Source organism: Micromys minutus (genome assembly GCF_963924665.1).
Source record: "Micromys minutus genome assembly, chromosome: 13".
NCBI lineage: Eukaryota > Metazoa > Chordata > Mammalia > Rodentia > Muridae > Micromys > Micromys minutus.
Window position 1 is genome coordinate 5,262,258 of NC_137982.1, and position 27,925 is coordinate 5,290,182.

The window sequence follows — 27,925 nt, forward strand, 5'->3', positions numbered from 1 at the left end:
GGGTGGCCTAGCAGCAGGGGCGGGATCTTAGCGCTAAGTCTTGAAGGGCTGCAGCACTGGGCAAGGAGACCAGGTCAGGAGCGCGTACTTTTTAAAATTACACGCTTACATGCAACATTTGTCTAGTGCTTTGAAATGGTAAATGCTGCCAGCTTAGGAATAGGCTGCAGTATATTAAATGCATGCTTTGGCATTAAAAAAAAATGCAGATTCGTTGAAGTTGGGTTATGAATCTGATAATAAAAACCAGATCTGTTCCATCTGAACCTGGTGACTAATTGAACCTGCAACCTCAGACCTGCAATGAAATAGTAAACACCCGTCCAGGGAAAAAAGAGTGATGTGTATTTCTTGGAAAATCATGAGTCTGTTAGTGTTTTATAAGATCTGTATAAATAAAGATGCAACCTGATTGCTAGTCAGGGCTGGGAGATTCTTCACCTTTGCTGTGTGATTCAATGCTCCTTTGCTAACTCTTTACCTCTTCCCTGGGACCTGGCCAACCCTGGGGCTGGCCCCTGGTACCCACATGTGCTTGCACACAGGTGCAAACACACAGATGACAAAATAAGAAGGATTGAAGAGGGGTTCTGAGAGAAGGGGTGTCTGGGAGCAGCAAAAACCAAACTACTGACTTAAAGTCAAATCTTGGGTCCAAGCTAGCAGCCTATGCGCTGCTGGAGACAGATTCTCAGCCTACTTTCTCTCTGTTCTGCATTCCTTCCCTTTGACCTGCTTTCTCTGGAGCTCTCCGGACAGCATTCTCCCCCCCCCCCCGCCCCCTCTTTGTTCTGCTTAAGACATTTCTCCAGTAATTCTAAAAAATTCCCAGGATAACTCACCTCTTGCAGACCATAAACCCAGTCTTTTATTTTACGTGTGAGTCCAGTCTTTTAGTCCAGGTTCCTTTTGATTATCTTATGAATCAGCATCCTGTGACCCAGCTCCCTAATTCTCCAGAGACTGCAAGCACACAATTCCTTTTAGTTTTGCAAAAGAATTCAGATATCTGCCTGCCACACACAATAAGCTAGCTGGGTGGAACCTGGTCCTGAAATTACCATTTCTACCACACCTCGGCCTGCACTTGTATCCCAGGCTGCCTTTGAACTCAAGAATCTGCCTGCCTTTGTATCTGCCTGAGCGTGTATCTTTCTGACAAGTTGGCTCACAGTGCAGCTTCCCTTGTTCCTTTAGATTTGTGAAGCCCCTCGCATAGTTTATATTACATCCTTATTTTGCATAGTTGAGAAATTACATATTTTCAAACTTCTGTTTTTAGAGTTCTCTAAAGTCTAGTCTTAAGGGCTGTCCTGAAGGTCTCAGCATTTACCATTTTGCTGAAACAAATAAGCCTTATGCCCATGGCAGCCATAGATACTTTGGGAGAAGGGGGTATGTCTGCTGACCCTGTACCAGAAACAGGAACCATGTCATTCTGTCCCAAACAAGGCCATGCCAGACCCTGCAGGACCTAGATTCAGTTCCCAGAACCCACATCATGATTACAACCTCCAGTTCTAGAGTATCTGATGATATCTTCTGGCCTCATTTATATGCATAAAATCAAAATAAATATATCTGTCCAGTATGGTGGTACACACCTCTAATCCCAGAACTTGGGAGTCAAAGGCAGGCAGCTCTGAGTTCAGGGCCAGTCTGGTCTACCGTGTGAGTTCCAGGACAGCCAGGGTTACACAGAGAAACTATATGTCAAAAAAAAAAAAAAAAAAAAAAAAAAAAAAATCAATAAATTCATTAATTAATTTAATTTTAAAAAAAAAAAGGTCTGGAGCTCTGGAGAGATGGCTCAGAGGTTAGAGCACTGCCTGCTCTTCCAAAGTCTTGAGTTTAATTCCTAGCAACCACATGGCAGCTCACAGCCATCTATCTCGGGATCTGATGCCCTCTTCTGGCATGCAGGTGTGTACATACACAGAGAGCACTCAGACATAAAGTAAATGTTTTTGAAAATAAATCTTAAAAAGAAAAAAATGAATCTTAAATAAAATAGAATGCTGTTCTATATTAATATCTTTAACAAAAGTGAAGGTAGTAATGGAAGAGTTAAGCAAAATTGGTTGGGTATGGTGATGTATACCTTTAATCCCAGCACTCAGGAAGCAGAGGCAAGCAGATCTATGTGAGTTTGAGGCTAGCCTGATCTACGTAGTAATCTCCAGGCCAGTCAGGACTAAATAGTGAGACTGTCAAAATAACAAAACAAACCAAAAAAAAAGAGGGGGAAAAGAAGGGGAAGACTGTAGGCTTAGATTTTTTCTAACCCTTTTTAGGGTTCTAGAACATTTTACCCTTCCTTCTAGCTCCTCCACCAAAGGTAGGGGAAAAGAAGGTTTATAGGAAAAGGGGATTGTGGACCAGTTTAAAAGTAGTTCTTTGTGGCAGTTCCACTCTTCATTGTCAGGACACCAGCAGTCCATCCAATAGCAAACACCAAACAGGAATCCGTCGCAACGGCTCTGCCCTGCAGAAACCTGCAAGGCTCCGATGAGTCGGCACTACTCAGAGGAAATGGCAAGAATCAGCTGGAATACCGCGAGAAGTTATTCAGTGAGTTTCTCTCTGTGAGGTGAAGACTTGCGAAAACCAGGGAAGAGTGGTGAGGAGCAGCAATGCTAGAGCATCCTATCCCGTCTGCGAGGTTCTGTTAAAAGTGTTCCCAACGTCATCCCACCTCTCAAGCACAGGCTTCAGCGAAGCTTCCTTTCACAAGACGGGGTCCAAAAACATCTCCAGACACAACCGAGTTTCCAAAGAAAGCAGACATTTCCACTTCAGACAGAAAAATTCAGCAGATCTTATCACATCAAATTTCAATAGATTGAAGTATAAACATAAATCATCAGATGGGATTATAACATAACTGTGCATTATTTATGACACATTGGTTTTTCCTTGTGACATGTCTTTTTGAGTTTGGTGTCAGTGCCATGATGCCTCATGGGATAAGTTAGGAAGTATCTTCCTGATTCAGGTGACACAGGTTTTGAGTTTTTGCCACCTTTCTTGTTCCAGGTATGTTTAGCCCTGGGTCCTCAGGTGCCTGGTACTCAAACGTCAACAAAAGTCAGCCTGAGACAGTGACTTTGAGTTCATTGTTTTACAATGAAACTTAAGGGCAAAGCTTAAAAAAAAACAAACTTTTTGATTCTTTGTGAGTTTCACATTGTGCACCCCAGTCCTACTCATCTCCCCCTCCCCTTATATCCACCCTTTGCCCTTGGAACCTTTCCCCCAAATGAAAAACACACAACAATACACACCATGGAAACCATCTCATCATGGAAGCTGTGCTGTGCCAGTGTGTCCCACTGGATATTCCTCTGTCCACACATCTTCACTTGCAGATGTTTACTGAGACAATGAGTTATTGGTCCAGTTCAAGAGCAATGGTTTCTGGGTTGGAGAGATGGCTCAGCGGTTAAGAGCACTGATTGATCTGCAGGAGGTCTTGTGTTCAATTCCAGCAACCATATGGGATATCTGTAATGGGATCTGATGCCCTCTTCTGGTGTGTCTGAAGACAGCTACAGTGTACTATATATCATAAGTCTTAAACACAATGGTTTCTATGACAGTATATATGTATATATATTTGTATACATATATAATACATACACACACACACACACACACACACACACACACATAAGCTCCTCCCTAAGACTCTTCCCAGTTATCCTGCTGTTGCCCTGTATCATGGAGATCCTGCAGTTTTGGATCTTTAGGACTGGCCCTTTCATGAATGAAACCATGTGCAGATGATATAGATTTTGCAGATGATATAGATCCAACTCAGAGCCCTGGATCTGGGCCTGTGTGGTAGCAGAGATGCTCAGCCCACTGGTTCTCCTTTATCTACCACCAGGGCAAGCTCCCTATGCTCTGGCCAGGCCACCCAGTGCGGCCATCAGCAGGAGGCAGGGGCAGCTCCCCTGCTCTTGTACCCTCAGGGCTGGCTCACCCACATCCATGCCTCCAGCAGCTCCACTGTGCTGCCCAGTCAAGGTGCAGGGCCTGCTCTCCCAGGGGCTGCAGCTTATGAGGGGCTGGGCCAGCTCACTCTCACACCCTCAGGGCTGACTCACCCTTCACCATCGGGGCCAGTTCCACTGTGTTAAGGGCACAGACTCTGACAGCAGCATTCAGAAGCAAGTCGAACTTTATTAAGAAGCTTTACAGAGAAATAAGATTAAGGAAAATGGAGAGAGTGAGAGAAACTCCCAAGAGTGGGAAGGATTTTTAAGACAGGAAGAAGCCTTCAAACTAATTGGACCATAACAGAAACTGGACAAAGGCTGAGATAGTCTCTGTTGAGATTAGAGATTAATTCTCTGGCCATCACATGGGAAGAGCCGATGGAGGGCCCACACTAAGGAGTGGCTCAGTCAGGGAGATGATTTTGCAGTGCTCTTGGATTACCCATACAGTTTGGGGGTGGTTGAAGTCCCCTCTGCCCACTGCTTTGACCTTGAAGTCAGCTAGCTGATTGTTACTTGGCGGGCATTACCATCCTCTGACCTTGCAGGTGTCTCTAGTGCTGTTTATTATAGTGAGCCTCTGTTCTCACAGCCTGTGGCTTTACAGGGAGGGGCAGAGTTCAACTCTGTCCCAGCCATCAAGATGCAATTACCTCATCTTTAGCTCGGAGTCTATAAGGTGCTCTGATGTAGTCTCCCCTACTTATTTGCACTTTAGTTATGTTAGCTGCATTCAAAGCAAGAAGATAAGAAAGGACTGTAGAGTGTTACACATGCCCTCTTTGGTGATGAGCAATAATGTGGAAGTGTAAACTGGACGTAGGGTGTGGGGGAGGAGACTGCTGCTGGCCTAGCTGCCCTCTTCCTATCTGTCTAGTTCGGATACCTCATAGCCAGCTGCAAGCCCTCTGTTCATCTTCCTTAGTGCTCCAGGCACTAGCATGGCCTCGGTTCTCACCGCTGCATATATGAGCCACTTGCAGTTATCATGGGCTCTTTTCCCTCCCTACTGTCAGAGGGCAAAATGTGTGTCCTAGTTTGCTTTCTGCTGATATATATATCTGATACACACACAAACACACACACACACACACACACACACACACACACTGACAGAAAACAACTTGGGGAGAGTATTTCAGTCTACAGCCTATCAGCAATGGAAGTCGAGTCGAATGGAGGCAAAGGCCATGGAAGAATGCTGCTTACTTGCTTGCTCCTCCTGGCTTGTTCAGCTACTTTTTTTTTCTTCTTTTTTTCCAACCCAGGACCACTTGCTCAGGGATGGTACTGCTCCTGATAGGCTGGGATGTCTTACATTAATTAGCAGTCAAAAAAAAAAAAAATGTTCCACATACATCAAGCCAACCTGATGAAGGCAATTTCTCAGTTGAGGTTCTGTCTTTCCAGGTGTCTAGGTTGGAGTCAAATTGACAAAAGCTAACTATGACGGTGACAGTTTGAATACATGCAAACCTGGATACCTCTCAGTTGTTAGAATCTTGGTTACACTGCTCCACAGATTTTTTTCTGAGTCTTCTCCACTGAGGTTTGACAGTTTGTATTTCAAGGAGTTTGTTCATCTAGGTCCCGCTGTGTTGGCCTTTAATTTGTTCCTATGGGATCTTTCCCGTCTAGAGGAGTCAAAGCTCGGACCAGCTCTCTACAGTGAAGTAAACAGAAAGCTGACTGGAGAGGAGGTAGAGACGACTGTCCTACAGAGCAAGCAAGCTCTGGTGGCAGGCACAGCAGTGGGAGAGCAGCAGCCCTGGAGTCAGGGCTCCGCCCTTTCAACCTCTGGTTTGCCCTACCCGGTATCATCACTGAAGTCTGTTGGGGTGACTTTCCCTGGGAGATGTGAATAAGTATCTATTCACCCTAGATAGAGCACCTGCATTAGACTAAAGAAAGAATTCTATGCCGGTCGAGCTTAGTGAATCAGTGAGCTTCTTGGTGCTACATACATGGCATGGTTGTGGTTACGGGGGCTCTGACACTCTTCATCTGACTCCTCAGGTACTACACACATAAAAGATGCCTTAGTGGTCAAGAATACGAGATGCTTTTGAAAAGAACCTGAGTTTAATTCGCAGCACTCACATGGCAACTCACAAATACCTGTAACTCCAGTTGGGGGGGGGGGGATTTGTTGCCCTCTCTTGGATTTCTTGGGCACTACATATACATATGTGCAGGCAAAACATTAGCACACACAAAAGAATAAAATCATAATAAAAAAATAAAGCTGGGTAGCAGTGGAACATTGTGTAATTTTAAAAGTCAACAGAATTTGAGATTTATTTTACACACACACACACATACACATATGTGAGAGAGAGAGAGAGAGAGAGAGAGAGAGAGAGAGAGAGAGAGAGAGAGAGAGAGAGAGAGAGCGCTCTTATATACATCTGTATACCCTAAGAGGGTAAGAGGCATTGGATTCCATTATAGCTACTATGTATTAGAACTCAGGGCCTCTGAAAGAGGGAACCAGTGTTCTTAACCTCTGCCTTAGTCAAGGTTTCTATTTGTGCAATGAAACAGCATGACCAAGAAGCAAGTTGGGGAGGAAAGTGTTTATACAGCTTACACTTCCGTATTGTTGTTCATCACCAAAGGAAGTCAGGACTAGAACTCACACAGGGCAGGAACCTGGAGGCAGGAGCTGACACAGTGGCCATAGAGGGGTGCTGCTTGCTGGATTGATTCCCCTGGCTTTCTCAGCGTGCCTTCTTATAGATCCCAGGACTAATACGAGGGTCCATGATTTGCTGAAGAATAATACTCCAAACACGAATGGTATGCAAAGACAAAGAGCATTTATTCTGCAAAACTTACCAGCATGTCGAGATAGTAAGTTTAAACATATTAAATGCCATTTTCATTTGAGGGCTAGTATCTACCATTGAGTTTTTATTCTAAACTTTAACATGCAAACATAAAACAGGAAACTACCTTTCTGCTCTCTGACGCTGCCGGGGGAGCATCGCTGAAGGCTCTCATCACGCTGTTGTCGTGTCTAAGTCAGAGTCTCCCAAGGAGCCAGAACAGCTGCGGAAGCTCTTCATCGGAGGGCTGAGCTTGGAAACAACCAACGAGTCTCTGAGGAGCCATTTTGAGCAATGGGAAACACTCACCGATTGTGTGGTAATGAGAGATCCAAACACCAAGAGATCCAAGGGCTTTGGGTTTGTCACATACGCCACTGCACAGGAAGTGGATGCTGGCGTGAAGGTGAGACCACACACGGTGGATGGAAGAGTTGTGGAACCTAAGAGAGCTGTGTCAAGAGAAGATTCTCAGAGACCAGGTGCCCACTTAACTGTGACAAAGATCTTTGTTGGTGGTATTAAAGAAGACACTGAAGGACATCACCTACGAGATTATTTTGAGCCGTATGGGAAAATTGAAGTGATAGAAATCATGACTGACAGAGGCAGTGGGAAAAAGAGGGGCTTTGTTTTTGTCACCTTTGATGACCATGACTCTGTAGATAAGATGGTTATTCAGAAATACCATTCTGTGAAGTAAGAAAGGCTCTGTCGAAGCAAGAGATGGCTCGTGCTTCATCCAACCAGAGAGGTCAAAGTGGTTCTGGAAACTTTGGTGGTGGTTGTGGAGGCGGTTTTGGTGGCAATAACAATTTTGGTCAAGGAAGAAACTTCAGTCGTTGTGGTGTTGGGATTCAGTAAACCCCACCCCACAGTTACGTGGCAATAGCCAGGTATGCTCTGCTCCAGTTACCTGACACTATAAAGGGGTATATATGACCCCTCCTCTCTCTTGTGTTCCTGCTCCTTGTTCTCCCCCCCTTGCCCCTCCTCTCCCCATTTCTTTCCCTCTCCCCTCTCCACATGCTCATGGCCGGCCTCTACTTCTCTACTCCTCTCTCTTTGCCTCTACTACCCTCTTAACTCCTCTCCTCATGCCCTGGATAAACTCTATTCTGCACTATAGGGTCATGTGGCTGGTCCCTCAGGGAGAAGGAGTTCCCCCAACATGGGTCCCCCAGAGGCACTCCCTTTGCCCCCATGCCTTGCTGCACCTGGGACATAATTTTTTCCCTAACATTCTATAAAAGCATCAGGTGGCAGCCTTGGTGGTGGATATGGTGGTAGTGGGGATGACTATAAAGGATTTGGCAATGATGGAAGCCATTTTGGAGGTGATAGAAGCTACAATGATTTTGGCAATTACAACAACCAGTCTTCAAATTTTGGACCGAAGAAGGGAGGAAACTTTGGAGGCAGGAGCTCTGGCCCTTATAGTGGTGGAGGCCAGTACTTTGCTAAACCAGGAAACCAAGGTGGCTATGGTGGTTCCAGCAGCTGGAGTAACTATGGCAGAGGCAGGAGGTTCTCATTACAGCGGGAAACAAAGTTTAGAAAGAGAGCCAGAGAAGCAACAAGGAAGCTACAAGTTACAACACATTGTGAACTCAGCCCAGCACAGTGGTGGCAGGACCTAACTGCTAAAAAGAAAACATGCTTTAGACAATACTCACGTGTGTGGGCAAAACCTCCAGGACTGTATTTGTGAGTTATTGTATAACAATTTAGTTTCTGTTCTGTGGGACGTGTAAAGCATTCCAACAAAGGGGTTTACGGTAGACCTTTTTCACCCAAGCTATGGATTGCTTACGGTAGACCTTTTTCACCCAAGCTATGGATTGCTAAATGAAATAGTCTGATCATGACCCTGAATAAATGTGTCTTTTTAATCTGCTGTGTAAAGTTAGTCTACTCTGAAGCTATCTTTGTAAACTTCCCCAACAGTGTGAAGTTTACACTTAAGGGTAATGCCAAGTTTGGTTTGGAATTTATTTATGGTTGCTTGGGTGCAGAAGACATTGTCTTAAAAAAAAAAAAAAAGAAAGAAAGAAAGAAAGGAAAAGAAAAAAAAAACTTGGTGTTGTTAAACTGCCAGTTACTGATGTAACTTAATGAGTTTCACCATTGAAAGGATCATCCAAGCAAAGTCACAATTTGGTTATAAAATGGTTGTTGGCACACTCTATGCAATAGCAAAATTGAGTAACAGTATCAGGTATCAGATAAAATAATGAACAAAGTGGAAATGAGGCTTTTGTATTATCCATTATCATGTGTACTCAATAAACAACTTCATTCTCTTGAAAAAAAACCAGGAAACTAAGTAAAGCTTTAACTTATAATTAACAGTATCATTTTAGCCTGACTATCAATCCCTATTAAGTTTGAGCCTTAAAAGTCAGTTTTGAATTGAAGCCCTTCTAGTATTAAAATAAAACATTTTATTTTTTTAAAAAACATACTCTATAAAAAGACTTACAGACTTACATAACAGAACATAACAGTTTACCATGTGGTTTAGTTTAGGCTGAAACCAGTGTCAGGAAAGGAAAAGGTTGAAATGTTAGGAAGTTGCTAGGTCCTTGGCTGAGACCAGCCTTGTTTGGGCTGTTGGGGCATTGCCAGGGTTAAGACAAACTGAAAGGAAGGGTGGATTTTAAGAGCTAGTGACTTTTAACTTTTTAATGTTGTAACCCTATAAAAGATTTAAATTCCTGATATTATCACTGTAATAGAGCTGATAAAAAGAAAAAGAGAAGGACTAAGCTTCCCTTTTGACTACTAGGACATCTTGAATTCCTGAGATGCTTCTATGGGGCTGGTATTGCTGTTTGAGAATCATCCATTGAACACTGAAAATCCGTTCTTTAACAAACTTGACTGAAGCATTAATCATACAGAGACCACAAATCAGGGTCAGTATCAGAAGGATGAGTGGGTCAGTCAAAGCCGAGACAAGGGTGGCCAACCAAGGGAACTACTTAAAGAGGAACTCATACCAGCCTTGAGACTACATTCTTTGTGGTTTCCGGTCATTTAATCTTTTTCTAAGCTGAGCCATATTTTCTTTGACTATTCCTGAGTGATCAGCATAAACACAGCATTCTTCTCCAAGGGCTACACATAAGCCACCCTGCTGAAGAAATAACCCCAAGCCTCTTCAATTTTGTTAACTATTTCAGCCCAAAAGGAAAGGGAATCTGGTAGAGCATTAGTAGATTTGTCTATTTTTTTTATACCAGGATCTATTGCAATGCATAATGTTCTGTGATTCTCATCTTGTAGTATTAGTGCTGAAGCTCCTGTGCCAGCTGCTCTGGCTACTCTTATACCAAGCAGGGTTGCCACAGACCACCCAGCCAGATGTGGGGGTCCCTGGGACAAGGGTCCTTGAAGACTGGGTGGGTAAGGATTCGGCGGTGACACACAGAAACAAGCACAGAGGCGGTTTGAATCTGAGTGTATTTTCAGCTCTCAAGCAAGGGTTTTATGCTAGAGAAAGAGGTATAACGATTCTAAAAGATGTGTTCAGTGAAACAGTCAAATAGAACAACTATCATAATCATTTGGCACAAGGAAATACAAAACTGTCAAGTATTACGACTTCAAAACAGTGTGTTCAATGAAGCAATCACCATGGCTAGAACAGGTAACATCATTATCACTTGACACAATAAAGCATAAAAATCATTTAAGGGCAGTGCTGTGCTTCCAAGAGCAGGCTCATAGAATCTTTATGGGTATCTATTAGTAACATCTAATTCCTAAACAAGTTAATAAATTTTTATGGGAAATCCTTATCTAACATCTAATTCCTGTCTTTTATAAATATTCAAACTATAATTTAAAATTCTTTTAACTCTTCTCTTAATATAATGCTTTCTTTACCAATATGCCAAGGCCCACTTCCAAAGATACACACAGCCATATAAAGTCATTTATTGTTGAAAAAAAGGCTGGGTTTTTTTTTTTTTTTTTTTGTCTGCCTTACCATTATTATGTGATTTTGTAAATGATATGTGTGGTAAAACACCTACTTCCTCGGAGATAAGGTCATAAAGTCCCAGTCTAGGCTCTCAGAAACATTTTGTAAATAAGAAAGGAAATAGAAAAGGACAGAACAGGGCTGGATAGATGGCTCAGTGGTTAAGAGCACTGACTGTTCTTCCAGAGGTCCTGAGTTCAAGTCCCAGCAACCATATAATGGCTCACAATTACCAGTAATGGGATCTGATACCCTCTTCTGGTCTGTCTGAAAGACAGCTACCATGTATTCATATACATTAAATAAATAAGTAAAAGAAATAGAACAAAAAAAATTAGAACAAATAGCCATGAGAACTATGGCTCAAGATTTTGCTCCAGCCAAGAGTTCCACAATCGGTTCCAGGAGGCTTCCTCCTTTTGAAGTTTTTGCCTCAGTCTGTAGAACTTGTCACATAGATTCTACTGGGGCTACCCGTTGATGAAGTCTGCGCTTTCACAACCCCAGCATAAACCCCAGTAGTGTGAGGCTCCTCCACAGCCTCTCTTGCATGCTTTCCCTCTAGGAATAAAATGCCTTCAAGGACAGTATTTTTGTTTGTGCCCAGACCATCAAGCATGTAAGAGAGGCTGTGAAGAAGCCTCACACTACTTAGGACTGGCTTACAGGTTCAGTAGTTCAGTCAATCATCATCAAGAAGGAAGCATCCAGGCAGGCATGAATGATGCAGACAGAGCTGAAAGTTCTACATCTTCATCATCTGAAGGCTGCTAGTGGAAGACTGGCTTCCAGGCAGCTAGGATCTTAAAGCCACACCTCCAGTGACACACCTACCCCAACAAGACCACACCTTCTAATAGTGACACTTCCTGGGCTGAGAATATACAAAACATCACTCCATGGACCCCATAGGCTTGTCCAAACATATGAGTCTATGAGGTCCATACCTAAACATAGCATAAAAAATATAGTCCAACTTCTAAAGTCCCCATGGTCCATAGAAGTCTCAACAATGTTAAAAGTCCAAAGTTCAAAGTCTTTTCTGAGATTCATCAAATCTCTTAACTGTAATCCCCAAAACACAGGAAACCAGCTGGGCAAATCCCAAACTCTCCATCTCCATGTCTGATGTCAACTTGGTCTTCATATCTCCAACTCCTTTTTTAATCTTTTTTGACTGCAACAAACTTCTTTCTCCTGGGCTGGTTCCATTCCCTGTTAGCAGCTTTCCTCAGCAGATAGCCCACTGCTCTGGCATCTCAAACATCTTGGGATCTCCAAGGCAACATCAATGTTATAGCTTCTTTTTTCAATGTCTAGGATCTACACATGATCTTCTGGGCTCTTCCAAAGGGTTTAGGTCACTTCTCTAGCTCTACCCTCGGTAGCACTCTAAGCTCAGGTTGACCCATTCCACTGCTGCTGTAGCTCTTGGTGGTCATCACATGGTACTGACATTTTCAATACACTCGGGTCTTCCGCAGCAACTAGGCTTCACCAATAGCCTATCATAGGCTGTCTTAATGGGCCAAGCCTCAACTCCTTTGCATGTCCCCTTCAGTCCTGGGCTGTCAACTGCAACTGGAGCTGCACCTTTACCAATGGCCTTCTATGGGCTATCATAGTGCCAAGCCTCAGCTGCTCTTCATGACCCCTTCATACCTTCAAAGCCAGTACCACCTGGGTGACTCTTACACATTACCAAGTACAGCTGCAGCATGAGGTACAACCTTGGCTATCTCTGGAGCACAGCTTTTTTTGTGCTCTCAAGGAAACACTTCCCAGAAGATTTCACCTTAGCAATGCTGGTCTCTTCTTAAGCACTGCTCATTTCTTAGCTCCAGCTGACCAGCATCAATAGTCCCAGTAACACAAGGGTTTCACTTTAGTAGTTCTGGTATCTTGTTAATCACAGCTGATTCTTCAGCCCCAGCTAACCAAAACCACAGAATCATCACAATCAAAATAGCAACAGCCCTGATAAAAGTCTTTAATCTTCCCCCTGAAATTTCACAAGCCAGGTCTTCATCTTCTGCACTGCTATCAACATTCTTATCTTCCAAGCTCCTACATAACATCTCACTGAGCTCCTTTATATCCAATGACTCTTCTAGCCAAAAGTTCCAAAATCCTTCCGTATTCCTTCCAAAGACATGGTCAGGTGTCATAGAAATGCCCCACTATACTGGTAGCAATTTCTCTGAGTTTCTATTGTAATGTTACTTGTAATCTTGGTTACTGTGATGGTTTGCATCTGTTTGGCTCAGGGAGTGGCACTATTAGAAGGTGTGGTTTTGTTGGAGGAAGTATGTCACTCAGGGGCAGAGCTTGGAGACACTCCTCCTAGCTGCCTGAGGATGCTCAGTCTGTTCCTGGCTTCCTTTAGATGAAAATGTGCAGCTCCTCCTGCACCATGTCTGCCTGGATGCTGCCATGCTCTTGCCTTGATGATAATGGACTGAACCTCTGAACCTGTAAGCCAACCCCAATTAAATGTTGTCCTTATAAGACTGGCCTTAGTCCCTGCAGAGCAGCAGCAGCCCCATGTCAGCTGTGACCTGCTCCCCCCCCCTGCAAACTTCAGCCCCTTCTGAGCCCCATCCCCACCCAACCACCAAGTGCCCTGGATCCCACCCCTCTTCCCCCAACACCTTCCATCTCCAGGGCCACAGCCCACGTGGCCCCCGGAGCATCACAGGGGGCCGCCCCTCAGAAAGCCATGGCAGCCATGGATGGCCAGAGATGAGACTGGACGCCACTGGGCTGGAGCAGGGGACAGTATAGGGTTGTGGGAACACAGAAGAGGGCTGGGAGGGGGGAAACGCAAGAGGGAAGGGGGTTCTTTAAGATTGCACTGGAAGATTTTATAAGAGAATTTTTGTGGGTGGGGGGACAGTAAACATCTTGAGCCACTTGGGTTCTTCAGGAGTTTATCTTTGGGAAAGTTTTTTTTTCCTCTTTTTAATATATAACTATAATATATACGAATATAAATTTAGCTAATGTTTGTGAGAGTGGGGCCTGCACACATCTTCCAGTCAGAGGGCGAGGCTCACAGTCCTTGTCAGCACCTCTACCCAATTGAGGGGAGCTAAAGGGTGCTCCTAGATGACTAGAGTGTGCAGCCTGGTGGCTGTGCTGCTCCGGGAGAAGGCACACCAGCCCTTAGGAAGCCCCACCTCCAAGGGAGGTGGTCCTAAAAGGGTCCTCAGAATCATGTACTTTTCTACCCCATTGCTGGTAAAAATTTTCATCTCTGTTGGTGGTGGCCTTGAAACTCGATCACCAGCGAGGTGTGCAGAGCTGAAGACCAGGCTGCCCTCTGATGAATGGATACTTGATTGTCCCATCCCTTGCTGGTCTATCCCACAGGACCCCAGTCTCTGTGTGTGTCCCCAGGGTTAGAGGACCACTACTCAGGAGACACTGCCTTTGGATTGAGTTCCCAAATTAAAATCATCCCACCAGGGTGCAATTTTAATTTCAAAACTTAAAAGACTTTTCTAACTTGAAAAAAAAAAAAAAAGGACTGGCCTTAGTCATGGTGTCTGTTCACAGCAATAAAACCCTAAGACAGTTACCTTCTCCTCTTTTGCTCTTTTTGTACCTTGGCCTCCTGACTGCTGTTCTTGAGTCACCTTTTTCCCTTCCCCTCCTCTTCTTCCCACAGGGTTCAGGGACATGATTACTCTGGACTCTCCCAGGTGTGTCTTCTCTGGCTGTGCTTCCCACATATCTATAATGTGGGAAGAATGTATAATTTCTTTTCCTCCAATCCTAGGAGCAGTTGTGTCTTTTCCTTTCCTTTTTCTTTCTTTTTTTCATTCACTATGTCCCACCTGTAACCTTAATTACAAATAATTCCGTACTACCTGTTCCAGGAAATAGCAGGCATGCCTCTGTTTCAGGAGCTTGTCATGATGACAGCCTTGTCGTGACCCCCTTGCCCTAAGCCTCTCTTTCAGGAGGTTGTATGGCCAACTTCTTATGCTTACGTTCTGTTTCTGTAACCCTGCTTATGTGCCTGCCAGTTCCCCCATTTCACTCCCCCTACTCCTGAGTTATAAGAGCCCCATATCTTCCCTATGTCCCAATGTCTTGAACCCCACTTTAGGGGGAAGTCAGCTTGTGTACACAAATAAATCTTGCTTTAATTTGGCCATGAAATGGGTTGGTGGTCTTTCTTCTTGAGTCTATAAGATTAACATAACCACTGAGCCAATAAATAACTCACAGCCCTAATTCACAATCGTTCCATTTGTAATGACTCTCCAACTTGAAGTAGCCTAAATATTCAATAGGTTGTGATGGGGCAGGGCAATGCAAAGGGTTCCTCCATCTTGTATTCTTGCTGGGGCCATTTTAGGTTCAACTAGAATTTGATATCCTTGATGGAGACTCCCATAGAAAATTACCCAAGTCTATTCTAGGACCTAAGGCCAAGATGCTCTAGCTAGCTTATCTTAGCTTCTGTTAATTGCCTGTTTGTGCAGAATCTCCTCCAACTATTTTCCTTCTGTTAAATTATTTGCTTGTGGAAATCTCCCTTGCAGCTGCAGAGTTGATACCAGATGAATGTTTTGCTTTTAAAAAACCCTTGGTCTAAACGCTTGGGGCTATTTTTGTTCTGGACTACCTAAATGTAGTCACAGCTGCTGGAATAGACTTCCAATTGGCTATGAACTGTCAAGTGGTCATTTCTGGTGGGCTCTCAATAATAACATGGTATCTCACAACCATCTGTAACTACAGTACCAAAGCCCTCTTATTGGCATTGTACTCATGGTACACAGTAATACATATAGGCACTCACACGTACACACAAAATAAAAACCCGTAGTAACAACAATACTCCCATAATATGCATCTAAAAATGAGAACCCAGGGCTGGTCATGTACTTAGTTGGTAGACTTTGTTCCTAGAATGAGTCAGGACCAAAGCCTTGATCCCAAGACCAAGTAAAACAGTCATGGTGGCACACACCTCCCAGTACTTAGAAGGTGGAGGCATACATAGAAAGTTCTGGACTAGCCTGGGCAACATTTGGCACCAATGGCAGCCTCCTGGAAGCTGCTACCCACCAGCTGTGGTCTAGGTAGCTCTAAGGTCTAGATTTCTCCAAGCCCTTTGCATAATAATGGTGATGGTTGATGGCAAGGTTGTCTCTCACCTTAATCCTTTAAGCATGGGGTGGGGGGGCGGGGGAGGGAGGGGAGGCAGGCTGGGGCTTGGTGATTGCTCAAGATCAATGGAAGCCTCACAGTGAGTGCGCAGCCTGACTCTAAACAAAACAATTTTCCCTTTTAAATTTTGTATTCACTGATTTAGTGTTGTACTTTTGTTGTGATGAACCAGCCTACCTCCATCTTGGGCTTGAAAGCCATCTTATAGTAAAAATAACCTAGGCTCAATCCTGTTTCTGATTAAACCTGTTTTTCAAGGATCGGGCTGTGCCCCACCTGTAACCTTCACTGCAAATGGCTCTGTCCTGCCTGTTCCCAGAGACAGCAGCTATGTCTTTGTTTCAAAATGTTATATCATTAATGTTAAAGCCCTACCTTGTTCCCAAAAGGTTATTATGACCATCTGTTATGACTACTTTCTCTGCTTCTGTAATCCCAATCTATTTGCCTCCCAAATACCATTTGGAAACCCCTTATCCTTGAGCTATTAAAAAAAAAACCTAGTCTTCTTCACATCCAATGCTGACCTCTTAAACCCTACCTTAAAGGGAAGGCAGCCCGTGTACACGAATAAAACAACTTGCTTTAATTAATTTGGCCAAAGTGATTTGGGTCATCATTTTCTCTTCCCACCTTGGCATTAGGGAGTTGTGCATGGGGCTGGAGAGATGGCTCAGCGGTTAAGAGCACTGACTGCTCTTCCAGAGGTCCTGAGTTCAATTCCCACCAGCCACATGGTGGCTCACATGTGTAATAGAATCTGATGCTCTCTTCTGGTGTGTCTGAAGACAGTTACAGTATATGTAAGGAAAAGATGACGGGGCACCAATGAAAGGAAACGTCACTGAAAGGAAAAGTCACGGGGCACCAATGTTGTGAAAAGATGATGTCACAGGTTTTGGCACCAATGTTAGGGGAAGGATGAAGAGAGTGGGGGGCATATGGCCCCTGGAGGTTCGACGAGCCCTGGGGGCAAGGGAGATGCCTCTGAGGGGTCCATGTTGGGAATCCCTTCCCCCTGAGGGACCAGCCACACAACAGTATAGTACAGAGTAGAGTTTATTCAGGTCATGGGAGAGTTAAGAGGGTGGTCGAGGTAGAGAGAGAGAGAGAGAGAGAGAGAGAGAGAGAGAGAGAGAGAGAGAGAGAGAGAGAAAGAGAGGAATAGAGGAGTAGAGGCCGCCATGAGCACATGGAGGGAGGGGGGAAGGGAAGGGGAAGAGGAGGGATAGGGGTGGGAGAGCAAGAGAGGCCAAGAGAGAGAGGAGGGGGCAAGCAGCTCCTTTTATAATATCAGGTCACTGGGGCGGAGCATACCTGGCTACTGCCAGGTAATTGAATCCCAACAGTATACGCATATAAATAAAATAAATAAATCTTTAAAAAAAAGGAGTTGTGCATGGTTTGGGCTCTTCAACTTCTTGGGGCCAATTTAATATATTTGGCTGAAAAAGAATATATTTTATTCTTCAAAAGCTTTACACATGAATGGATATTGATATTTCATCCACATTTCCTCCAACTCTCCTATTGCCCCCTCCTTCCCAGCTTCATAGGTTCTTTATTTTTATTTGTTGCTATTAATCGTCCTGAGCCAGTTAGAGCTGCCCACATGCACATGGATGAATATGGGTGTGTGGCCATCCACCAGGGAACTAGCAACCTACCAACAGTCACATCCTCCCAAAGGACAGTGACCCTTCTCTCCAACTGCCATCAACTGCCAATAGCTCCTCTGATAAGAGTGGGGCCTTGGTGTCCCTCCCCACCCCCATCACTGCTGGAATTCTGACTGGTAAGCACATATGCTGTGATTTTATGCATGCACCAGTCATGTCCGGAAGTCAGCATTTCACAGCTCTCCTTCCAGTGGCTGGTTCTTACATTCTTTTGCCTTCTTTGAGCTTGGCTAGTGGGAGGTTTGTGTAGATGACTCCCTCCACTTGAGCACTTTGATCAGCTATGAGTCTCTGCATTAACTGTTAATCGAGGCAAAAAGAAGCTTCTCCGGCCATGGCTGAGAGCAGCAGGAATCTTCTCTGTGGGACTGGAGCATATGGCCACCCCCAAACTATTTGGCTTTTTGAGATAAGGTCTTAATCTGTATCCTACATGGCTTGGAATTCACTCTATAGCCCCAGCTTGCCTGGAACTCCTGGTGATCCTCCCGCCTCCATCTCCCAAGTGCTACGACTGATGGTAAAATCTAAAATCTAATCATTCAAAGTTAAAAGTTTGTTAGAATTGTTCTGTTTGTAGAAAAGGCAAAGGTAGAAAAAGCCACAGAGGCTTGGATGAAAGTACACATTTCGTGGGCTGCAGAAAATGTTTGTCTTCATTTTAATCCACAGAAGAAGTAGTTGTGTTGGTATAAAGACAAATATTATTTAGAAAACATCTTTGCCAGTCTACACCTTTTTTTGTTCCATTTTCATAAGGAGACAAAACATTTTTGTGCACCTTAAAATTTCAGGCCTAAGTTATCTTATAACTATCCCATAGCAAATTATATATATAATTAACAAGCAAAATAATAAGCAAATTATATATATATGATATATAGAAAAATATATAATTATATATGTTATATCACATATTATTTATATTTTGTTATGTAATTCTAAAAATATAATGTAATATATTTGTCTCTAGGGTTTAGTGTTTCTTACACTCAATTAGTAACTTAGCATTTTGTGCACCTTAAAACTTCAGGCCTAAGTTATTTTATAGCTATCCTATAGCAAATTATATATATGTACACACATATGTGTGCATGTGTATTGTGTATTATATATTATTTATATTTTATGTGATATAATTCTAAAAATATGTAATATATTTGTCTCCAGCATTAGTCTAGTGTTTCTTACACTCAATGAGTAATTTAGCATTTATGTTCTTTCATGAATAAAACATGGTTTATTGCTGAAGTCTGAAATCTGTGTTACAAATTCTGCAAGGATCTGTATCGTCAGGGACATGGAACTGTGGGTAGTTCCTCTTTTTCCTTCATTTATGAAAATTTCAGTTAGCCATCCGGAGCCTTAATTAAAAAAATATATAAATCTATTATTTTAAAACCCATGTATTAAAAAGCACACATAGTACTTTTAATTTGAAACTGTTTTTTGCAACTTTGATTTTAATAGCAACCTTTGACGGAAAAAAAAAAAAAAAAACAGGGTAAGAAAATAACGGTCAGCCTCGAGCTGGGACTCAACTGCCGATTCCTGATTGGTTAAAGTCCTAACGGTCATCTGCTGCCCTATAAGCCACACCCCCTTTTCTGGAATGTTCATTAGAGCTTTATCTTCGTGCCTCTGGCGCTGGCTTCTCATTCCGCGTTAAGGTTCTTCAGGGTAGGACGGTCTCTGACCCACCTGCCACCTCTAAGAGCCTTGTTCTTTTCTGTGGCATTGGCAATGGAACCCAGGGCCACAGTGTGCTAGGTGAGCACTCTTGAGTTACCTCCTTGCACCCTTTCTTTTTTTTAAAAGAATGTTAATTTTTAAATTTTAGTGAATGTAATGTAGGCCTCAAAATTGCTTTGTGTACGAGGCTGGCCTTCGGGTCTGGAGTTACCTCCTCACACCCTTTTCCTTTTTAAGAATTATTTTAATTTTAAAATTTTAGTGAATGTAATGTAAGCCAAAAGAATTATTTTAAATTTTGGTGAATGTCATGTAGGCCTCGAAATCGCGTTATGTACGAGGCTAGCCTTTGGGTCTGGCTCTGGCTTCAGGCCTAAGTGCTGCGACTACATGCGTGCTGGGTTGTAAAGTGATTTTTTCCCCCTAAATTCCATTTTTGATGGGGAGAGGGATGACTCAATTGCCCTTCGGGAAATCTGGAGTGACTGTGTGTTCCGTTATCAGAGCCTGTTCTGAATGGGAAACAAGGACTAATCCATATAGGCTTTGCAGGAGCCTGAACTCAGTAGCGCCCTCGCAGAGACCGTTTTAAGTCTCAAGCGCACATTTTATCGTCTAGGTTTCGGACGGAACGTGACCGCCGTCTCGGGCGTTAGGAACGGAAGAGCTGAAAAAAGGCCGTCAAGTAAGCATCCAACCCGAACAGGGCGGGGCGAGGAAAGGGGCGGGGCAGGCTCCTCGGTTAGCTTTCCGCCCCTTTGAACAGGAGCTCTTGATTGGTCGGATGTCCCCCTCATTCCGGAAGTGACGCCACGCATTGGTTGGCCTGGCGGGTGGTTCCCCGTTGCTGCTCTTCCCACCTCCCCTCCGCCCCCAAGGTCCGCCCCTTTGGCGCACCATAACAAGCAGGCCATGGCGGGGGCGGGTTGAGGGCGGAGCCCGCTCTCGCGGCGGAGGCGGGTTGGGCATTGGGCGTTGCCTCGCACTTCCGTCTGCGGCTGCTCATCTAGCCGGGGGCATGGAGGTGGGCTAGCGCGCTGCTACCGGGCCTAACCGGGTGAGAAGCGCTCCGGGCAGGCCGCGAGCGGGCGAGCAAGCGGGAGGGCGCGTGCGCGTGGAGGGCCGCGCGGCATTTTGCCGCTGGTAACTGGTGCGCGGCCTGCGGGAGAGGGCGCCTGCTCTGACCCTTCTGGAGAGCTGCGCGCGACGGAGCCGCGGCGGCCCTGGGCTGGCAGCGCTTGGCGTTTCCTGCAAGCCAAGCCAGCCCCCGGTGCCCTGCCGTTCAATTATCAGCACGGCCGGCTCTGGGCTGCGGTGTACAGCGAGGGCCCTTAGCTTCGGGGCGAGGGAGGTCTCCCGGGTAAGGGTCTGACTGGATGCAGCTCTGCCCTGGCGTCGCTTCCGTTTGGGCACCGGGACACCCTCCCCGCTATCCCGGGCGCTGCAGTGTGGACGGCCTCCTGCACGCCTACAGTGGACATGATCAAATGCCTATTTGGCCCTCCCCCCCGGGGGAGGGCGGGAACAGCCCCTGGAGAAGTTAGGGGATCAGTGTTAAATCATTCTCCTTCATGCACCGTAGTGTGTGGTCTGACCTGACCGAGGTAACTCATTAGATGACAATGTGCAATGTTGATATAAGGCCCGGGTGAGATGCATAATGTAAGGAACACTTTATCAATTTTTAATTTATTTTAATTTCAGAAATGTTCATTTTGGGGGCCAAAGTGTGAATATATTTGAATGCAGAGCCACATCTATTTACAGATAAGCCCAACAATCGCAAAGAGGATCACTTCTCTGTAGGACGTTTGTCAAGGTAATTGCCTTTTTAAACAATCACTTCTTTTTCAGTTATTTGATTAGTACTGGAGTTACAAAAATGTAGACTAGGTCCATACCTTGACATCCCAAATTACTGAGGTGTAGGAGTAGACAAGTAAACAGAAATTCAAACCTTGATAAGTAAAGAAGGTAATAAAAGGTGAAGGACAGGGAGGAGAAGGACATGTTCTCAAAGACCCTGGAAGAGAAAAGTCTTCCAGGTCTGACACTCAGGGTTGTGTTGTACACTGGTTTCAGCAGGTGTTCTTTCAGATTCACTAGTGGAGTGTATTAAGTTGTCAACTTGATGGTTTACATTCCTAAGAACTATATTGGTATGAAGGGTATGTTGAAGGCAAATGGGAGAGCTCCAGTACTGGAATGCCAGGCACCATGAGTTTTAGGCTGAGCAAATTAGGAGGTGGAAGGTATATATGGAGAGAACAAGCCAAGAACATGGGGGCTTGTGTGTAGCTCAGTCATATTTTATCCCCAAAGTGGAGGAGTTGACCTGTGCTTTAGAAGCCTAATTTGGAGAGCAGCCTATGACAATGTTTTTTTAGGAAGTATTGGAGGTGGGTCAGATGAGACAGATTAGACTTCTTTAGTAATTCAGGCAAATGAGAGTGTAGGAAGACTCTCTGGAGGAAGGACAGGTGTTAGGACTCATGCAGCAGAAGAAGAGGGAGAGAACAAGGCGATCCTGAAGTTACTGCTCTGGAGAGAGTGTTGGTGTCAGCACTGTTAGTGTAGAGAAACATGCAGTTAGAGAATGGTTTATTATTATTTTTTATAATTTATTGTCCGTATTGATGTTTTGTTTGTATAGTCTGTGTGAGGGTGTCAGATCCCCTGGACTGCCAGGTGGCTACCAGGAATTGAACCTGTGACCTCTGGAAGAGCATCCTGTGCTCTTAGGGGTAAAAGTAACTGTTTTGTTTTGTTTTTGAGACAGGGTTTCTCTGTGTGGCCCTGGCTGTTCTGGAACTCACTATGCAGACCAGACTGGCCTCAAACTCAAGGATCTACCTGCCTCTGCCTCTGGAGTACCCGGATTAAAGGTGTATGCTACCATGCTGGTTGAAAGTAACCATTTTGTGTGTGTGTGCCTGTGTGTGTGTTTCTCTTTGTGTCTATATGTCTGTGTGGGCAGGAGAGTATACATGCCTTTGAGCTCTGTTGGAGGTGGAGTCACAGGAAGTTGTGAGCATCTTGACATGGGTGCTGGGAATTGAACTCCGGTGCTCTGGGAGAGCAGTAATTATACATTTGTTTGTTTTTAAAGCCTCAGAAAGGTGTCACTTATTTACCTTTTTTTTTTTTTTTTTTTTTTTTTTTTTTTTTTTTTTTTATTAAGATCTCTACATAGCCTTGGCTATCCTGGGACTCACTATGTAGGCCAGGTTGGCCTTGAGTTTAAAGAGATCCCTGCGTCCCTGCCTCAGGAGTGCTAGGATTACAAGCATGTCTATCTTAGTGTTTTCTTATTAGCAGAGATTATGGACTCTGCATTTTAGAGTGCCACATTGCTACATGCAGGTGTTCAGTGGCTCTGATTATACTCCTAGACTTTGATAACAACTCTTTCTCAGTGAAAAGAAACAAAACCTTTAAAAAAAATAATAACTGCCTTTTTAATGAAATTTAGTACTACTAATAAATATATTGTCTTTGTATAATGTATGCAGATATGTGTTATGCCTGAGTAAATTTTTCTTTCACAGATTGGCTTTTCTCTAAAGAGTGATACCACTTGAGGAAAATGCATGGATTAGGGCCATGGAATTTGTGGACTGAATTCAAAGAACGTTACAAAGATACTTGTAACTTTTTTCTTCATTTGGCTATAGTTTATATCCATTAGAAAGTGTGTGTGTTTTATACATCCCTTAGAAAGTGTGTGTGTTTTATACCTCTCTGGTTTTTGGAGGTGGCTTAAGTCCACTCCATAGCCTGGTAGTGGTGGTGCAGTCTTTAATTTCGGTACTTGGGAGGTTGAGGCAGGTTGATCTCTGTGAGTTTGAGGCCAGCCTGGTCTACAGAAAGTTCTTATACAGCCAGGGTTACACAAAGACCTCCCCCCAACCCCCACCCCTAATTAAACAAAAAGTCTGCTATATACTCTGCATGCCTGAGATTAAGCTCCCCCTCTTGCAACAGGAAATAACTGGTTATTTGGGATTCTTAGGGAAGGTGTTTTCTTCTCTTTCATTTATTTATTCACTTACTTGTATTACTGTAATTGAATTGTGCTGACTTATTATATGGCTTATTTAGTGGTATTTACCCTGTTCTAGATATGTTGAGATTTTTCATTTACACCTGGCAATGCTGGGTGCCCCAGGCTCACCCTTTATTTTGCCTGTCTTAACCTATTGAGAGACTGAATCTTCTCTGAGTTCAGACTTTATCTTAGGGAACCTGATCTAAGGTTGAACTCAAGTTAACTAACAGGCCAGTACCAGTTTTCAGGCTACCACCTCCCCCACAAGACCTGTGTCTTAACATCAGTTTCCAAGTTATTCCCAACAAATCTGCACCTCCAGGTTACAAGCCTGCCTCTGGACTTCACTCCTAACAACCACCAATCAGGAGGAAAGCAGAAGTTAAATTTATGGCTTGGCTTCCAGCACTAATCAATTATATTAAAGGCCATAATGGCTCCCCCCAGTCAGATGTATACCAGGCTAGATTCCCCCTTCTTGCCTCTATAAACACTTGCTTAAAACTACGCTTAAGGCTCTATCTTCCTGCTATGTCAGGGTTGGTGGGGAGCCCAAGCTTGAGCTTGTAATAAAAAGACCTTAATGCAGTTACATCGGAATGGGCATCAAACCCAGGGATTACATTTAAGACAAGTACTGTGCCACTAATCTTCACCTCTGCCCTGCTTTCAGATTTGGGTGTAGTCAGTGAAGATGGGCCAAACTATTTTGGCTGTGGAGGCAACGTCTAGAATAAGTAGAAAGTATTCCTGTTCTTTGTAAAAAGTAAGTCTTGAATGTTAATTTTTCTCTTTTAAGTGTCCTCATTTCTTTTTAGTTACAGGTACAGAATGAGCACATGCTGTTGGTGTACTCCAGGTGGTTCTTCCACCATTGATGTCCTAAAGTGCTATGCATCTAGCACTGGATCAAGTGAATTTCAAACAGCTGATGAAGACCTCTGCTACTGCTTAGAGTGTGTGGCTGAATACCACAGAGCCAGAGATGAGGTGCCATTCTTGCATGAGGTAATTTGCAGTAGATTCTTACTGTTGGAAGCATTCATGAACATGATGCTATGACTAAAGCTTTGAAATCTAGTACAACTTTAGCGCCTAACATCCCAGTATATAACAGTTGCTGTGAATACTTATCGATGGGCTTAAATTGAAACTTGAAAGTACAGTTTTATGATCTGTCAGTTGCAGTTATTTTGTTACAAAACTGTTTTACAAAATCATTTCTAGCACTCAGTAAGTAGGGCAGGATAATTGTAGGTTGTAGCCAGCCTGGCCTACATAGTGAGACGGTTTCCAAAAAATAAAAAGCTTTTTTATATTGAGATGCTTACTAGATGTAAGCATGTTAGGCTTATTACATTTATTTAATATATGTACTATATATGGAGATGGTTTACTTTGTGGTAAGAATCATACATTTTATATAAGGATTGTGAAGTGTTTTTGGTATATGTGATGCATATGCATCCTTTTTTTTTTTTTTTTTTTTTTTTTGAGACAGGTTTTCTCTGTGTAGCTCTGGCTGTCCTGGAACTCACTGTGTAGACCAGTCTGTCCTCAAACTCATAGATCTGCCTCTTTCTGCCTCCGGAGTGATGAGATTAAAAATGTGTAACACACCACTGCCCAGTGTGTGGGGGGTGAGGGGAAGGAGGGAGGGAAAGAACCAGAGATTGATGTTGGGTGTCTGCCTTGATTGAGCTCCACCTTAGTTTTTGAGACAGGATCTCTTTATTGAATAATTCAAGTAAGCTGACTGACCACCAAGTTCCAGGGATTCACCTGTCTTAGCCTGGTGCTGTGCACCCAGTTCTTTACATACGCTGGGGAGGTAAATTCAGCTCCTTAAGCTTGCAAGGAAATCACTTCACTGACTGAGCATCTCCCCATCCCTAGTTTTTATATTCAAACTATCCAACCTATTTGTGTATAAACTTTTAAATTTAAAGAAAAGTGTCCTCTTACCCATCACCCCTTGTTTTGTTCTTTTGGGAAAAAAAACCCAAAAAATCCAAAAACTAACTTCATGCTAAGTAGTAGCCAAGGATGGCTTTGAACTTCTGATCTACTAGCATTTCAAGCATGTACAAGACAAGAATAGCCTGCTTTCATGTATTTGACAAAGGAGCAGCAGCAACAGCTTCTCATTTCATTTGGAATCGTTTATAGTTAGTAGATGTGTAGCAGGAAGGCAGGGTAATAATGTGTCTCTCTCATTCTCAGTACTCGGGCTTAAAGGGCCATGTTTGGGGATTTTTTTTTCTTTTTTTAGTTCATATAGGTGTGTCTTGTTTCACTCTTACAGGTTGGAATCTTTATTAACAAATCTCACCAATCCCACTTTTCTAGGAGCATGAACTCATCACATCCTGTTTCAGTGTTGCCTTTTGTAATTCTCCTATTTTGAACTTTCTCATTGTCATATGTTTTGATGATTTGTGATCACCCATTACTGAAGTTACTATTGTAACTGTTTTGGAGTGCCATGAATCACATTCATATAAAGCAGGAGTTGCTTTAATCAGTAAATGTGTGAATTCTGCATACTTCATTAATTAGACATCTCCTCTTTTCATCTCCTTAGGCTTCCTTAGTTCCCAAGATAAGCATTTTGAAGTTAGTCCACATATAGTGGTACACAGTGTTTAAATAAAAGGAAGAATAGCACATCATTTCTCAGGCAAAAGCTAGATGTGCTTAGTGAGGAAGGCATGGTAAAAGCCAAAGATTGGCTGAAAGTTAAACTTTATTGTCAACTTATATAGTTAAGTTGTGGATGTCAAGGGAAATTTTTGTTTGTTTGTTTGAGATAGGGTGTTTAGCTCACACTGCCTTCAAATTCTCTGTATAGCTGGCGATGACCTTGAGCTCTTCTGGTCCTTTTTGCCTCTAGCTCTCCAGTGGTTGGGTTTTAGGCATGTACCATCACACTCAAGTCTATCTATGCTGGGCATGAAACAAGGGTCTCATGCTTGCTAGGAGAGTACCTTAACAACTGAGCTGCATTACAGCTCTTAAAACTATTTTTGCTTTTTTAAACTAAATTCTGATAATATACATATATACATATATATGTATGTATGTATTATGTTTTGGACTGAAATCATGTAAACAACTTTTACCTGCATTGGGAAGCCAAACAGTGGATGAGACTTACTAATCTAAGTACTCACTTTGTTGCAGTGGTAGAAACCAAACCTGTAGCTATGTCCCGTGATAAGTGCTACTTTAAGCTTCTCTCTTTTTTTCCCCCTTCAAGTCAGGATTTCTCTGTGTAGCTCTGGCTGTCCTGGAACTCAGTCTGTAGACCAGGCTTCCCTTGAACTCATAGAGATCTGCCTGCCTCTGCCTTCTGAGTGCTGGGATAAAAGGTGTGCACCATCACCTCCATGCAATTTTAATTTTCTAAACATAAAAGAAAAAAGCTTTCCACAGGAAAGATTCACACATAGCATATTTTGTTAAGATACAAAACATTGCCTGTTTTCATCTTTCTGCAGGTTTTATGGGAGCTAGAAACCTTACGCCTCATAAGTCACTTTGAGAAGTCAATGAAGGCAGAAGCTGAAGATGATGATGAATTATACATAGTAGACAACAATGGAGAGGAACAACCGTTTGATTGTAGTGGCCAAGACTTTGAAAATAAGCTTCGAGTTCCTCTTTTTGAAATACTGAAATACCCTTACTTGCTTCTGCATGAGCGTGTTAGTGAGTATCTTGAGTGCATAAGTTTTTTTTTTTTAAGATTTATTTATTTTATATGTGTGTGTACATTGTCGCTGTCTTCAGACACACCAGAAGAGGGCATCAGATCCCATTTCAGATGGTTGTAAGCCACCATGTGAACTCAGGACTTCTGGAAGAACAGTCGGCACTCCCGACCACTGAGCCATCTATCCAGGCCCCCACACCCCATGTATAAGTTCTATTAAGAGTTGGAGTTGGGACTGAAGAGATGCCTTAGTATTTAAGAGCATGACAGCTCTTCCAGAGGATCTGAGTTCAGTTTCCAGCACTCACATGGTGGCTCATACCTGGTACACAAACCTATGCATACAAAAACTTATACACATAAAATATTTAAACACAGTTGTGATCTGTTGGGGCTGGAGACGTGGCCCAGTAGTTAAGAACCCCTACTATTCTTGCAGAGGACCTGGGTTTGGTTACCAACACATTGGGTGGCTCAAAACTACATATCTTATAACTATAGATTTGATGCCCTCTTGTGGCTTATATGGGCTCCTACAGTCATGTGATGTACATATGTACTTGGGAGTATACTAGTGTGTACACACACACACACACACACACACACACACCCCACATAATATATGTAAAAAAATAGAGTTTATGGGTGTTGGTTATTGGCAGAGTACTTAATTTAGTGTATGTGTGGGACTCTTGGTACAATTTGTTTATCAGAGATGAAAATCTGTTGGCTTTAATATATAGGATACTTAATAATTTGTTTTCAGATAAATTAGATCAAGTATGCTATA

At 43.3% G+C, this 27,925-nt stretch overlaps 1 protein-coding gene and 1 pseudogene across 3 annotated transcripts in view; both read left to right on the forward strand.

Moving 5' to 3' along the window:
• Positions 1-1,364: 1,364 nt before the first annotated feature.
• On the forward strand, positions 1,365-20,028 carry LOC308428806 (heterogeneous nuclear ribonucleoprotein A1-like 2; annotated as a pseudogene). The gene is made up of 6 exons: positions 1,365-1,395; positions 2,407-2,571; positions 5,640-5,815; positions 7,026-7,673; positions 8,083-8,356; positions 19,992-20,028. The product of its transcript is annotated as a heterogeneous nuclear ribonucleoprotein A1-like 2 (transcript).
• Positions 20,029-20,390: 362 nt separating this feature from the next.
• Positions 20,391-27,925, forward strand: part of SETX (senataxin) — a 48,197-nt gene continuing 40,662 nt past the window's right edge. For both annotated transcript variants that reach the window (XM_080927467.1, XM_080927468.1), the window contains exons 1-4: positions 20,391-20,429; positions 21,077-21,191; positions 24,239-24,428; positions 26,921-27,131. In XM_080927467.1, coding sequence (XP_080783593.1) covers positions 24,252-24,428; positions 26,921-27,131 — 388 coding nt within the window. In that variant the 5' untranslated portion in view covers positions 20,391-20,429; positions 21,077-21,191; positions 24,239-24,251. The remainder of the gene's footprint in view (positions 20,430-21,076; positions 21,192-24,238; positions 24,429-26,920; positions 27,132-27,925) is intronic.